This window comes from Archocentrus centrarchus, chromosome 23 (genome assembly GCF_007364275.1).
Source record: "Archocentrus centrarchus isolate MPI-CPG fArcCen1 chromosome 23, fArcCen1, whole genome shotgun sequence".
In the NCBI taxonomy this organism is placed as follows: domain Eukaryota; kingdom Metazoa; phylum Chordata; class Actinopteri; order Cichliformes; family Cichlidae; genus Archocentrus; species Archocentrus centrarchus.
This window is the reverse complement of record NC_044368.1, coordinates 9355762-9371810: the sequence shown is the minus strand read 5'-3', so window position 1 is coordinate 9371810 and position 16049 is coordinate 9355762. Positions and strand designations below refer to the sequence as shown.

The 16049-nt window shown below is 38.2% G+C and overlaps 2 protein-coding genes across 3 annotated transcripts; one reads left to right on the top strand and one right to left on the bottom strand.

Annotated features, from left to right (window-relative positions):
* Positions 1–1991: 1991 nt before the first annotated feature.
* On the bottom strand, positions 1992–6683 carry depdc4 (DEP domain containing 4). Of its 2 annotated transcripts, none has more exons than XM_030720398.1 (9): positions 6579–6683; positions 5207–5630; positions 4733–4887; positions 4417–4612; positions 4073–4323; positions 3801–3943; positions 3445–3570; positions 3182–3260; positions 1992–2791 (listed from the first exon to the last, which is right to left on the bottom strand). In XM_030720398.1, the coding sequence occupies exons 1-9, from the start codon at positions 6652–6654 to the stop codon at positions 2592–2594; spliced, it is 1650 nt and encodes a 549-aa protein (XP_030576258.1). In that variant the 5' UTR covers positions 6655–6683; the 3' UTR covers positions 1992–2591. The 2 variants fall into 2 exon arrangements, with proteins under 2 accessions (XP_030576258.1, XP_030576259.1); XM_030720399.1 differs by having other exon boundaries at positions 3445–3534.
* A 714-nt stretch (positions 6684–7397) lies between these two features.
* On the top strand, positions 7398–15387 carry tcp11l2 (t-complex 11, testis-specific-like 2). Its single transcript, XM_030720254.1, has 10 exons — positions 7398–7651; positions 9633–9813; positions 10123–10255; positions 10981–11101; positions 11309–11532; positions 11685–11821; positions 12448–12635; positions 12781–12962; positions 13047–13219; positions 13348–15387. The coding sequence occupies exons 2-10, from the start codon at positions 9645–9647 to the stop codon at positions 13608–13610; spliced, it is 1590 nt and encodes a 529-aa protein (XP_030576114.1). The 5' UTR covers positions 7398–7651; positions 9633–9644; the 3' UTR covers positions 13611–15387.
* Positions 15388–16049: the final 662 nt, after the last annotated feature.

Here is a 16049-nt window from a genome sequence, read left to right as displayed (position 1 = left end):
TTTATTCATATAATAATTAAAACTTTTACAAAGGCAACAGGTTAAACCCATGAGCTAAGAAAAGCACATTTAGGATTATTTTATTTAAAATGATATGGGTGATGTGCATAAGCTGGCTGAATGTATACATTACTTGTATTTGTAGATTACGACATAAATGTGACAAATACATACTCAGGGCCACAGAAATGTTAATATTTTATGTTTTTAACATACATTTGTAATGTTTGTTTTATATGTGTGGCATCAGGGTTGTACAGGTCTAGTATTTGTGTTCTCTCAGAAAAAGGCTGTGAAATGTAACGGACTGTGAAAGTCAAGGATAAATGGAGTCAAATAAATAAAGTAAGGAAACTATGAAAATTTCTTTTGTTAATATGAGCAACAGGGTTGCATTGGTTGTGAGTGACGCACTCAATCTAAAGAGAAAATACTGGAAAAATACAAAATATGTCATAGAGGACTAACCTTTGGTCTACCCATAGTGTTGGCATATGTAAAATCCTCTGTCATCTCATTTCAATAAAAATAAAATTAAAAAAGTGGATTTCTAATTTATTTGTTTGTTATATGTTAGATTTGACATGCAAGGTGGTTGTCAGAGGAACATTTCTGGGGTTCTCAAGAGCTATTTTGTATTTTAAATATTTTGGAACCACCTTTTCAACCACTAGGTTTACATTTTGTCTCAGGACAAGTGTAATTTAGACAGCAAATGCATGTTTTAGTATTTTGTGTATTTAGTATTTCTAATATGGGGAGCACAGTGGTTGCCTCACAGCGAGAAGGTCCTGGGTTTGAATCCACCTTGGGGGGGTTCTGTGTTGCGACTGCTACCCCCGTGTCTGGGAGCAGTTACAAAAAAAAGAGCATGTGATGAAATACAGTAAAACATTTCCAATATCAGTATTGTTAAAAATTCTAATCAGAAAACAGAAATGTAGTATGTAAAAAAAAAAAATAAAAAAAAAATACATGCACTGAAACGTCTACAATGACTTTTTGAAAAAATCTTTATTAAACATGTTAATTTGACAGAGTAAAGCTTGTTTCAGCATCATAAAGTGCATTTCTAACATGATTTCAGTGTTTTTGTGGGGAAAAAAGGATGCTGACTAAAATGAGAATTGACTAAATTATTTTTCTATGACCACAGATTCATTACAGTGATACAGTAGTAGCCTATCCAGTCAGAGTACACCTGACTTTTTCAATTAGGTCATCATTTCAATGTCTATCTTTCAAGTAAAGTCCTAAAAACTTACAATTACAAATATTTAAATATTGGCACTAAATAGTTAGTTAGCTTAACACCCTTCCTGCTGTAATTTAGCAATAACATTTGTTAGAATATTCACAGAAAAAAATATTTCAATAATTAGTGTTTTTCTTTCCATTATAGCTACCAAAACAAGAAGCCCAAAATGACCGACTTTTTTATTATTTAGAGAAAAACGCTGAATCAAAGTGCACAGCATTATCGCTGAAAAGCACAGCACCATTCCCAAAGCCATAATCAACCCCTTTACACTGCAAACAAAACCTTTAGTATAACACGGCGGTTTTCAAAGTGTGAGGCGCGCCTCCCCTAGGGGGCGCCAGAGCACTTTAGGGGAGGCGCGGTGCGAGGGAAAAAATAAACCGGGAAAAGAAGCTATCTGCTTGCTGTCTACTGATGTGAGAGAAAGAATGGACACATTTTTAGTAAAGAAAAAGGCAGGGGAGACAAGCTCTGGCATAAGTAGAAAAATGGAAAAAGGGTGTATTTGCCATACAAAGGCCCTGATAAAATAATTAAAATGGGAGGAAATGTTTTAAAATGTTCATGCGTTAAATTTCATTCAGATAAAGTGTCATTTTAAAAGATGAGATGGTTCTAAAATAAAAGCAATTAGAAGGTGTTTTGTAGTGGCATTTGTTTGTGTGTGGGTTGATTATTGGGGGGGGGGGGGGGGGGGGGGGGGGCAGCAGGCATTGTGCTCCTTGGAGGGGGGCTCACCCTTTCATACTTTGAAAACCCCTGGTATAACACATCCAAACAGAGCACCTTGACCTACAAGAACATCAATCAGTACACAAGCTGCTCACTTATTGCTGCCTCAAAAACATCTAATTCATATAGTATTTAAGTAATCCCTTTACACCCTTTTAATATTTTAACCTGTAGTAAAGCTAAATTATATAGATCACATTATCTGTACCAATAATCTTTTTTTTTTTAAATTAGACTTCACTTACCATTATTATGGGATCAAATCATAAACAGCATCATTTTCAAATTAGTGCAGTCGAGTTAACGGCACGTTTACAAGTAAAACTTCAACTTTCATTATTTCTTATGGTTCATTTGGATTTGGACACGTTACAGCCATGGTAACATGCTGTTTGAAAACCATTTATACTAAATACCCACCTCAGGATATCATCCCCACTCTGCATACTACACAACAGAGGTGTGACCGTATGCAAGCCAATACGTCCATGTTCAACCGTGATATGCATTCTTATTCTAAAAGAAAAATCCTGAAACTGCACCCTGAATGTGTCAAGTGCACCCATGAAGTCAAAACAGTACCAGTTATTTGAGTGTTTCAGAAAGTGCTGGAGAAATGCTGCAGGAAGACCACAGGGTGATGTTTTTCAAACTCTTTGAGCAGCCTCCTCTTTTCCTTGGCAGGCATACTCTTGCTTGAAGAAATGTCATGCAGAAGTTGTTTGAGGCTCTCCAGGGTGGTAGCCTCACGCTGGTTCTCGTACTCCTGTGGAGTCGCCTGCTGGCAGAAGGTGAACGCTGCAATACAACATGAAGAGGATTTCATGGTTTTCATCTGGAGGAGGCACAGTATTCAGGGAGCAAGTGGTTCTTTTTTTTTTTTTTTTTTTTTTTTTTTTTAAATGTGGATCTGGAGCAACAGTGCCTCCATGTGGACAAACCACTGAAGGTCAAAACCTTTTACTCTGGAGAACCTGCCTTGAGATAAATTATTTGTGGTGCTTTTATCTGTACCTGTGGATACTTTAGCAGATTAAAACTTCATGAACTTCTGAACATGAGAACTGCATTGTCTGTAAGACAACACACCAGAAATACTGCATTTCTACATACAGTTTGGTGCACAAACAAACTGAAGTACAGTGTACTGTGTGATGTTTGCTGGATTGTAAATAACATTTAACTTACTGGCAAATGAGTCAGGATCTTTTCCCTGCTGCACAGTCCTCAGTGTTCTCCTCACAGCTTCAATAAGGGTTGTAGGTGTCTATAATTATTACAGAAAGAGAGAGTAAAATAAAACATTGTAGCAACTATCAAGTGCTTCTAGAAGCAACACAAAGAAGAAATTAAAAAGCAAACTTAGGCTCGTCTATTCTGAAATCCAGATAGAAATGCATGTTTGTCTAAAAAGAAAATTCTAATATAACTCTGAGAGAACACAAGCGTACCTTGAAGAGCTCAGAGTGATTGTCCATGAGAAAGAATACCAGAGCTTCACTCTGCGATCGAGTCCATTCATGATTCTGAATGACAGCTCTCTGAAATGTTCGGCACACAAAGGTCCTGTTATCAGTCTGAAAGAAAAGAAAATTTTTTTTCATTCAATCAAATTAACTATCGATACAACCTTAGATATAATTTTACAAAGTAAAACTACAGTAACATCAGATTATTAAGTGAAACAACATACAACATGTTAAGTTGCTTTGTTTTTTTTTTTATACAGACTACTTCTCTTTCATTATTCTATAGCATGCCAAAAGATGGAACCTGCAGTTCTATTTAGAGGATGCTGTTAAACTACCTGTTTTTGCAGACGGCAAGCATCTAAGTGAGCTGCTGTTGCCATGAAGGCCAGAAGTCTCCGCAGTTCATCTCTCAGGCTTGCGTACAGCAGGCGCAAACACAACTGAGATGCTTTGATGGCATCCTGCACCTTCCCTTCATCTGGAGATCAATAAGACACATTCAGAGAGCTGAGCAAAGCAGCTATGGTACAGATCACAACGCTGTCACTTAATGCTTCATATATCAGAAAGTCACTATGAAGTTAAACTGAGCTTGTTTGGTTCTTACCTAATAAATTCAGAACTGCAACATGTATGTCCAGGTAGCGCCCTGAAATGAGTGGAGATTTTTCCTGCCCACTGTAGTATTTGGCAATAGTATCAAACAACAGCCTCTTCTGGCTTGCCATATGTTCTGCACTGGCATCCTCCAAAGACACATTGCCACATTGTTGACTTAGCTGTTCCCCTGCAACCACGATCAGCTGGTCAGGAAAGAGCTCCAAGCAGTCTGCTGCTGCTGACAGCCACTCATCCAACCTAAAAAAAAACCCCAAAAAAGCATGAAAGAGAACATACTACTGGTGTAATGGAATACATGAACAAATAGGTTCTAGGCTATAGGGTACTGACTGGGGTAGGTTGAGGGTGTCAGGCAGCTCCCTTTCCAGGCATGTGTTAGAGATAACCAGATCCTGGTTGGCAAGAGGAGCTTTGCAGGTTTGGGGATGAACCCTTTCAGGAGAGGTGAGGATGCAGTCCAGCACTGGCAACTCTACTAACTGCAGCAGCTGCAACACGGTCTGCTGCTTCCAAACCTCATCTGACACTATGAAAGGAAGAAAGAGCAAAAAAAAAAAAAAAAAAAAAAAAGGATGAGAAAACTATGCATCCACCCTAAACTAGTCCCATCACTACACTGGCAAATACTGACAGATTTGCTGATTACCAGCTTTGGAAAGAAAGACAGAAGACGTGGGGGCTCTGCTGAGAGCTGAGGTCAAAGATGGTTGCAGATTGATGGTCCTTAGCAGTCTCTCCACCCTTCTGTCTGATGATCCAACTGCAAGAGGATTGGCGATTGTCCTTAGTTCATTCAGCCTTCTGAAAGAACAGGAAGCATTTTGGTGACAAACACGTTGGTTGTTTTTTTTTCTAAATAAAAATCTTTAGATAAAATGTTATAATACTTTGTGCACGAGTGTTGGAGCTTACAATGTCTTAACTCTGAAGAAATTGAAATTAGAAAATGAAAAAAATGTTAAAAAAAAAATAAAATAAATACAAAATACACTTATGCATCCTTAATGTGTGCTGTAAAGATGAGTGTTCTATTTAAGTCTTTTACATACTTCGATACTGAAAATAATTGTACATTAAGCACCAGTATAACACGACAGAGGGAATTTTACATAAAACCCACCTTGAGCTCCTTTTCCTCTTTATCTCCTGCTGTTCTGGTGATCTGTTTTCTGTGTCAACACTTCCCTCCTTCACATCAGAATTGGGAAATGCTTTATATTCCAGAAAACGATAAAGGCTGGAGCTGCTGTCCTCAAAAGTCACCTCCTTGTCCTTGCGAAACAGCTTTGTGCCCACTGGTTCAAATACCTTCGCCTCCATCAAAGCCTGACAGAGTCGAGCAGCTTTGAGACGAGACACTTCACTTGTGCAAAATGCCACATTCTGCATCAAGTAACTGAGAACTGTGTCCACAGCATCTGAACCTGTGAAACATTCAGCATAAACACGTAGATGTCTCCTGCAGCTACGCACTTCCACTTGAGTCTGCAGGGCTTGGATGATGTTGTACCACAGCTGTGTGGCACCGAAGGGCCCTGAGAAGCCTGTTGGTAATAGAAGACAAGGGGGTTAGAAGAAAAAGCCCTTAGCCCTTGGGAGTAATCTGGACAGGTGGTGATAAATAATATATTAGAAACTGGGTTCAATCCAGTACTATGATAAAGAGAAGGATTCTTCTATGGGATCTGAGGGGAGAAGGAGTGCACTTGGTTAGAGTGGCAACATGTGAAAAAAAAAAGTCATATTATAGAGATTCACAAAGTTGGAAATATATTATAGAAAAATGGGGCAAACATTTAAATTTTTTGGGAAGTTCATGAAGAGCATGTTATACATATGTGCTGAACTGTACTTTAAATGTTTAGGCTTATTACGAGTAGTGAAACTTGTTTAATTGTAGCCAAGGACAACTGTTGAATGGTGAGGACTTCTTGGGGTTTTTGAAGGAGAAGGGAAGTTATGCTGACAAGTGCTGATTTCTGAGCTGATGTTCTTTATTTTGTTAAAAATAAAGAACATCAGAACATTAACCACTAGAAAGTCATAATATTCTAAGGAACATTATATGTCTCAAATTTAGGGTAAACATTAAGAACAAATACAGAATTATGCAAAACAAAAGTCAATTGTAAAAGCAAAACTGTGAAAATGTCTTGTACCAGGGATCTTTATCTAAGCTTTCCTGAAAGCTATGCATTGCATGTCACTGCCATAACCATACTCACTCACGACATAGTATTTGTATATGTACTAAGTTGAAGTGGGCTTGTGGGCTTCATTTTATACGACTTTAATTTATTTGTAAGCCATAGTTGAAAGTTAATTTACGAGCCTCACTGACGGTAACGCGGTGTTGGTGGTGGAAACGCTGTTTATAATTATCACTAGTCCTAGCGTGTATATAAATAGCTAAGCTTTCTTTATATGGTTATTTTTGTAAATAACAAGATCGCTGACACCAAACATATTTACATAAAACACGCATATCTTACCATGTTGTATATTTTCACGAAAACTTCGAGTTTGGCTGTTCAACCTTCTAAACCGTGGAGTCAAATCAGCCGCCATCACGAAACCCTATGTGTGACGTGTTCACGCTCGTCTACGTCTACACTTAACCACACTGCTGCCCCCCAAAGGCTCCAAGGCCTTAATTTTTTTTTTCTAAAAAAAATAAATAAAATGAAATCTTATTACAGTAAGTTAAGATAAAAACGGATTCAAATTAAAACATCTTTTACAGTTATTTATGATATGCTGCCAGTGGAAACATGCTGAACAGACTCAATTTGCCACGTAAAGCGACGGATGTTTTCTCACGATAGTCATATAACCACATGACCTAGTTGTAGAATTAATATAATAAAATATAATATAATTAATATAATAAAATTCTTTCAGCTAAGACTCATATATATTCTTTTCAAGGGTCTTATGTGAAAGGAAATAATGGCGAGCACGCGCACCCACATTACCACATACACAACACCATAGACATATGTCTATGCACAACAGTCTGCACACTGAGGTTACATCCGTAAACAAAACGACCCACGTGATCACGAACCTTTTGGCGAAGCAGGGCGGAGTGTACCATTTTAAGATAGTGTGATAAATCATATACCGTGCTATTACATTACCTTTTTCAAACTAAATATGTGCATATTCATGTATTAATACTCTTTAAATACTAGATTATATTTAAAATGTGATCTTAAACTTTAGAATGCCTTTATTGTCGCAGTTGAACACCCCCGTGTGTAAAATGGTTCCCCCCTGGTTCTCAGAAAAAGCTGAAGAAGGACCTTTAAACAGAGGCAAACGTAAGGGGGGGACAACTTTATTTTCCTTTCTCATTTTTTATTCTTTTATTTATTATTAGAATTAGTGAATGCTTGGATTCCTTATCCACAGCCCGCTCGTTCTAGTTTGTGGCAGCAATGCACCATTGCCAACGACCATAAATATCTAAGAAAAGGACCTTTTAAAAAGGACGACGCCGACTTTTCACTTCAGAGCAGAGCTATTTTTGCTGTCAGCTTCCCTTTCCAGTGACTTGAATGAGGTAAAAAAAAAAAAAAAAAGAAAGCAAAAAAATCTCTTTTGTTGAGCACGTTTGTGCTTGGGACTTACTCGGCGGGTTCCTGCTGCTAACTTTTACGTGCATTTGTCGCTTTGTTGTGGAGCAGGAAGAAGACGACAGTCTTTGACGGTTCCAGCTGACAGCATGCCAGTGCCAGCTGTTGTACGCAATTAATCAAATTTGTGACTTATATTGAGCTGTAAAGCCAGAGGATTTAGTCAAGTAACAAAAACAATTGCATAACAGTGAAGAGTGGCGAGTTTGACAGATGCATCAGATGTCTTTTGTAGTGTCAGCGTAATGAATTATAGTGCCTGCACTTCTTTTTCTGAGATTCCGTCATGCTCAGATAAAATGTGCTGTTTTTAATTTACATGGAGCTGTTGTTTTGGTCTGCACCTCGGATCACGTGTACCCACTTCTTACGCGTGTGTGGATATTTTTTTTTATCCATCTTCACTGTATGCAACCAAAGATTTTCCATGTAGGGTTGAGAGACAGGGGACTGCAACCAATAAAGAGAGCTCCCGTGTTTCTAGCCCTGCCTTCCTGAGCCAGTGCTTTGTTTACATTACACTGCAGTCAAATCTAGACCCCAAAAGGCTGTCTTTGTTCCTGCAAGAGTTGATGTAACGATATGTGTGTAGTCTGTGTAAGAGCGCTTGTGCTTCTAAAGAAAAAAACCCAACACATTTTCTTTTTTTGATCACATATTTGCTCATTATAAGATATGTTATCACATTCAATTTATCTTGGATTGTATCCTCTTGGTTATAACAACATAATGCATTTTACTCTACCTAGCATTTGAACTACTTAAAGAGGCTTTCTCATAATGAAGCTGCAGATGACAGAGTACACCTAATCCGTAATCAGTTTTCTGGATCACTCTGCTTTCATCCCTCTGGATAATCTCTGAAAATTGGCCTGCTGCGTGGCGTTGACCTAGCTGTCAAGTCTAGCAGATGATGTAATAAAAGAGCTGAGGACGTAGCAGGGGTACACATAAGTAGCACACTCCCCACACCCATTATCCTCGACCCTTGAGCTATCTTTAAACTGCAAGTGCTGCCAGGGAGTGTGCATTCATTTTTGGCAGCAGATAACTGAGACCAAAAACAGAAACACCCAAGGGTCATCCTTCCAGCACTGTATGTCTTAGACTATATTAGAAAGGCCTGCAGGCTTAATTTAAGGTGTTACAGTAGTCAAGTTGTGTTTATTTATTTATTTTAACATTGGTAGTTAGTCTTTACTTGAGTTTAAAAACTATGTGCACAACTTGTCATATTTATTTTGCTTGCGAACATTACATTTCTTTCCTATGTATATTTGTGGAACACAAACAACACAGTGAGAAGTGTAACAGGATCATCTTGACAGTTGTGGAGCCTTCTGTTGTCCCACATTGCCCTGGAGACACAACTGATATTGGATAGATGCACCTAGTGTCCCTTTATCCACATGGCATCCAGGCTTTTGTGTAAACCTATATGGAAATGGGTTCTGTTTATCTCTAGACTTTGTATTGTGATGTAAACCCTGGTGGCACTAAACAAATACTGAACCACTAAATATTTTTTCCAGTGAATTACGTCATGCACCATGATTGACTTTAATAATATGCTGAAACTCTTTGCAACAAGGCAGCTTTGTCTGTTTCAATGGTGCCCTCCAGCTGTTTCATTGAGTATGACTGGTGTTTTTGTTGCACTCTACCTTGGTAACAAAAACCGCAACAGTCAAACACTCTTTCTCACTCTCAGATGAGCACACATAAAATTATGGCAAAACTGTGTAATGTTTTTCTAATGAGGACAGTTTATGCAGGATTCCTCCCAATGTAACTTCATATTTATCTTATCATTTAAACGTCTGGATCTACTGAACAGAATGAATTAGATTTTGTGGTAGGGAATCCAGTGGCTTTCTGCTCAGGTTATTACCAACTTTTCATTTGCAGCTATAATCCAAGATGCCTCTAAATGATGAGCGACCCAACTCAACATCCAGCGGGGAGGACCAAGGCAGTGATGTGGAGTCATCATCAGAGCGCTGCGACAGCATGACATTGAACAGCGACCTGGAGTGCTCACGTGATAGCTTTACCAGTGACTCCTCCAGCAAGCATTGTACCCCATCCTGTGAGTCCCCACTTTCTCACTGATTAGCATAAACTCTCAGCATATAATCTGACTCAGTGTTTTTTTTTTGTTTGTTTTTTTTCATGTCTGTGTCTGTGATTGTTTGTCCTTTTTTATGAATAGGACTAATAAGGAAAAACAATACTAATACAGTGCCGTTTTTTTGTGAATGTTGGTAGGAGTCAGTGACTATATTTAATCTATACGCACATAAGAAAGCTACCACCCTCCACACTGTCATGGTGCAACTCTTATAGTCAGATGTGCTTTATTCTAATTTATAAATCAGTTAATATTTGATTCCCACAGCAAGCCCACCCAAAACCCTAACCCTGGATGAAGTCATGGAGTCTGCAAGAGACCTGTTCAATCTCAGCCTTTCCCATGAGATTGTTATGAACCGAAATTTCCACCTGGAGCCAAATAGTCTACCTCAAGACAGGTATTATATCAAAAAAAAAAAAAAAGCTGTGCTTACTAATGTCAAGTTTTACAATTTTTTTTTGCCAGATCAATCCTATATTTTCCCTGAAATATAGGGAAAATATAGGATCAGGGAAAACAGTTTCTGATATCTGTGTCTTGTACATAAATAGTTTTTAAATACTGTTAAACTCTATGTGTACACCTCACCCCCATGAACACTGTTATCTGCGAGAATAGATGTGAGTCTTGGTATAACAACTATCATATAGCTGCCAGAAAAGGTTGTGTGATTGACAGTAATATGTGAGATTTTAGATCAATAAAAAGGAGATCCAAAGAGGCACTATTATTTATTTCTAAGCTGCTAGTGAATGACATAAAAATATTTAAGGTGACAAGTGCATCTTCAAACATCATGGCATCCTGTAATAAATATAGTCAGACTGCTCTGAGAACAAAGTCAAAATTGAATCTAATCAACGAGGACATGATTTATATCTGCAGGATGTTTGCAGGGACTTGTCTAGAAGTGTTTGATTGGTGTGCAACCCAAAAAAACGCTGAATGTTGCACCAGTGTTTTTAAAGGTTAGTTAATTATATTGACACAAAAGAGGATTTAAGGAAAATCCATTTTATTCTTTCCAAAAAAAAAAAAAAAAAAGAATTTAATTGCCTTTTACTCCCAAGATAAATTATGCTAGTACTTTAAGTACCTTTTCTTTTTTTTTTCTTTTTTTAGTTTATTAAAGGTAGTTAGAGATAATCTTCACAAGGCCTTCTGGGATATTCTGGAGGCTGAGCTAAATGACGACCCCCCCGAGTATGGACAAGCCATCAGATTAGTGGAGGAGATCAGAGAGGTCAGCACACACATTCAAATATTTTTCTGTAACTAAACACAGTGAATCTATTAATGTACTCTTGATGTGTTTTTAAAACCTCCTTCTACTTCTCTTTATTTCCTTTACCTCTTCTGTGACCAGTATAGTAAGAAAACTTTATAGTACTTCACTAATGAGTAATGATATTCTAAAATAAGGATTTTTTTTTTCCCTCATACTGAACAGATCTTACTGTCATTCCTTAATCCGGGTGCCAATCGGATGCGGACCCAGATCATGGAGGTGCTGGACATGGACCTGATTCGTCAGCAAGCTGACAACGATGCTGTGGACATCCAGGGACTTGCCTCTTACATCATCACAACCATGGGCAAGATGTGTGCCCCTGTGAGGGATGAGGAAATCAAGAAGCTTCGGGACAGCACCGATAACATAGTGACGCTTTTTAAGTAAATAATTACACACTTGTGGTTTAAAACATTTAAAACATTTCAATGCTTCCATCCAGTATATATTACTGGAGAGTGGACTTTCTGTCTGACCTGTTTTATTTAGGAAGAAGCAAATTATTCATAGCATCTTGGTTATTTCTACACACTAGGGAGATATTCCGTGTGCTGAGCCTGATGAGAGCAGATATGGTCAACTGTACAATTGAAAACCTGAGGCCTGTGCTGCAGAGGCAAAGTGTCGAATATGAGAGAGCAAAGTTTCAGAGCATCCTGGACAAAACACCCAGTGAGTGAACACGATTATATTCTTCCTTATGGATGGATGGATACCAAGGTTTATTGAGGTTTTTGTTGCAGGTAGATATGCTTTTTTTTTTTTTTTCTTTTTGTATGTGTGAGAGAATGAAGCTATAGATTGTATATAAACGAAGGATGTGGATGATGGAAGAGAGATCCCCAGGTCTGAAACTGAAGCAAATTTGAAGTTCCTTAAATCTTTTAATGGCCAGCAGGGGGTGACTTCTCTGGTTGCAAAAAGAAGTCAGATTAGGTAGGAGTCTATGAGAAAATGGTCATATCTTCTCACTTGATTAATTACCTCAGTTGGCATTTTCTGAATGAGTTTATGGTCTCAATCCATTTATTTTGCCGCATTCAGACTGAAATAAAGCCAAGTATGCTCTGTCAGATTCACCTCTCGCTACATCTAAATCCTCCCCACAAAAAATAGGACGGAGATTGCGTAATTGCTCGACTCATAGCGTCAAAAAGAGTCCACAGACTAATGGGTAATGGCTCAGTGGTTATGCCATCTTTTCTTTACAGTCTATAGAATAACACTACAAAAGAGTACACTGTGTCAAAGTGAAAACTGAAATCCTGCTACACTAAGTTAATGTGAAACTTTCTCAGGTGCTTTAGACCGCACCACTTCTTGGATCAAGTCCGCGCTGGAAGATCTGCAGTCAGCCATCGTTCCCACAGAACAGACTAATGGTCATGGAAAAGAACAACCATTGGTGCCTGGGCCCTTTCAAGTCCTCAATGCTGCCTTCATTCGCATCCTCACATGGGACTACTCTAAGAGCCCACCACCTGAGGTAAATGTAATTAAAAGATAGAGCTTATGTTCATATCAGTTTCTCTCCTCATTTTGTGTGAAAAATATTTACATATCTGCCCATTTAAAGCAATTACAAATAATTTGTGTTTAGGAAATGATGTTAATACAATCTTCTCCTTTAGACATGGATGACAGATGAGATCCGTCTGCAAGAGATCCAGTGGCAGCTTCAGCAATGTCAGGCTGTGAATGAGGTGCTGCTCATCGTCTACAGCACCATTGGAGGGCCTATCCAGGGTCTGCCGTCCCTGTCTGACCGCCTGAAGAGGATGATCAGTGTGTTGCTGGATGGGATGCACAAACCGTCAGTTTCTTTTATGGCAAACACTGTTTTCAAATATATCTGTCTCAAACTCCATTTGAAACTTATTTCTCCTTCTGTCTATAGAGACTTTAACATAGAAGAGTCACTAGAGGGCGTCAGTGCTCAGATCTGCTGTGAGCTTAACAAGTCTTTGACAGAGAGGAACTACCCTGCACTGACCCCAGCTCTGCAGGCCACGCTCACAGGCCAGATTTGCAACATTACCCAAAAGGACAATCCCATTCGCACTTTAGTTGGTAAGACAGAGTGAGGCAAAAGACTGAAGGACTTCTTAAAAAATTTTTTCATTGGAAAATTGATCTGCTAAATACATTCTCTGGTTGGGAACTTTCTAACCTTGTCTTATCCCCTACACTCTCTGCAGAGGACCGTGTGCAGCAGTACTTCATGGCACTCATCTGTGACCCCAAACCTCAGTCCAAACTTGAACAAATACCAGCTGGTTTGACTGCTATCAAGCCTGAACTAGCAATAATTGGAGCAAAGTTCATCTCCCTGGTCAACTACAACAAGACAGTCTATGGACCATTCTACGCCGACATCCTCAGGAAGCTGATGTTCAGCAACAGCCCACCAGTGGCAAGCCCTCCTCAGAACACGGCTCAGGACTCTGTCACCAACAATTAAGAGCAAAACGTGGCTCATGCATTTAAGGAAGTCTGTGTTTCTACTAGACCTAGGTGAAGCGAAGGAGGTGGGGGGTATCTGTGTCTACTAAAATGTATTTGAGCACTATCAAGCTGGTGGTCAATACTCAAAGAAAGCAAGCAAAAGTTTTTCAGTAATGGGATATAAATGCATGGAGTGAAAGGAAGAAAGGAGGAAATGTGTCATGCAGGTTCTGCAACTGTGGTTTTATCACTACATTTGGCAGTAAAAGCACAGTAGAATAGTCACCATGCGGTCAACATTAAATGTGACCGGCATACTTTGTGATAAATGCTCTTAGACATATTTTTCAGAAATATTTGAACAGTGATAATAATGATATAATTTTACCTCGGTACCCAATCAGTTTGTTTTTAATCAAATCTGAAGATACAACTAAAGTGCTGACCTAAGTGCAGCTTTTATTCAATGGATTGAACAAAAATATGATGTTGCTATATTACATATCAAGATACTTAAGAATTAAGTTCTCCTTATGTCCTTGGTCACTTCAGCAATAAACACTGGTGACCCAGTGCCATTGGACTGCCTCCACTATGTTTTACAGATATTATACACTTTGGAAAATGAGCCGTTCTAAGCGTTCTCCACAGGTTGAGCTCTAGTTCATCTGTCCAAACAAAGCTTGTTTTGTTTTTTGTTTTTTTCTCCAATTACCCAGACCTGTTCATGAAACTACTTCTGAATCACTTGTCTACCCATCTTTGGTCCTTTGGGGAAAAAAAAAACTATTACATGTATGGAAGAGCTAAATTCCTAAACCCTTTCTCCCAGTTTGGCTGTGAAAACCCTCAAATTAAAGCTGTAAGTCTTCACTTTAAGCCCGGTCAGCTGCAAAAATAACAAATGCTGTGCCAGTGTCCAAATACGTGTGCTTTCCTGTGAACAGCTAGGACTTCAAACCAGAAAACCAGTATTAGCTACAATAATCCATTACTGTACCTAATGGTGACACCCCCATTTCATCATTGTGAATTGTTGAATTTTGGAGACAGCAAATAAGAGAAAAGGGCATTTTAGTATATATAATACATACAGCAAGCTTTATAAAACACAGACGGAGAAGTTTATATATTTAGAAAAGTAGCAGAGTAGCATTTCAGATTCTTTACATATAGCTTTATTTATCACTGTTTAGTACTAAGGTAACAGTATAACTGTTAATTACGGTGAAACTGACAATAGCAAGTGCCACACTTGAAGATATTAATGCAAATCATGAGAGCCCTTTATCCATGGATTTATTACTTCAGTTGTTGTCCCTTACCTTTATCAGCCTGAGAACTAAATTGTTTGTATCATTTTTAATCCATGCTTGGCTTTGACTTCTCAAAGAAAGTATTGCCAGTTGTCTGCATGAGTATCTTTGTGTTGGGATTTGTTCATTTTAATTTTTGCTTGACTCTTTTGTTGGGATATTTGTCGCTCGTTGTATGTTCTGTACCTTTAGTTGTTACCTTGCCGTTGGAATACTAGTTATATTGATTTTGTTGCTTGCTTGTTACATATTGATGTACTGTTTTGTTTAGAGTACTATGGCGTTGGCTATAAGAAAACAATTGTGACCTGAAAGGTGCTGAACACAGAAGTGATTTTTGTGTCCAAAATTTCCTGCGGACATTTGTATGTGCAAAGAAAAACAGATATGTAGTTTTACATCCGTTTACACGAGAATATGGAGAGTTGTTTCTTTTCTTCTGTTTCACAGTTAATATAATAAAACAACAAAATTGAACATGTGGTGTTAATCTAATGATTAAACTTTATATAGATGCAATTTTCAAAAGAATACTAATAAAGTTGTTTAAAGGAAACCTAATATTTTAGACTAGGAATAGGAAAAAATAGCATTCTAATGATAGAGAAGCTGGGCTTGAACCTATATCTAAAATATGTTTCATTCATTCATTGCTGTAAGGGCATAAAACATAAAACTATAACATACTACTAATGCAGATGGATCATTTTTCTTTATAGTAAATAAATAAGACCAAATGAGATTAAAGTTATTAAAGCAAGGACAGATGCAATGATCACCAACCTAAATCCTTAATTGATTAAATATAGGCAACAATAATTTTAGGTAGTAATTCACTGTGAATCTGACTTACATTCAGGTCTGACAGCAAGCCTATATGTCCACAGCATTATACAGGTAATCTGTTCATAGCTATTTATAATTGTATTATCAGTGCATCATCGTGCACTGGAGTAAACAACATGATCTCATCAAATAGTAGACAGCCTGCTCTACCTCCTGAGTATGGAGGAACAAGAAATAGATGCTATGACAATAAAACAGGCAAATTGGCCTCTACAAAGCAGAGTAAACATCATGCGCTCATCTCTGGCTGTCACCAGGCAGCAATGTTGCCTTTAACTGCAGACTGGAGGTTA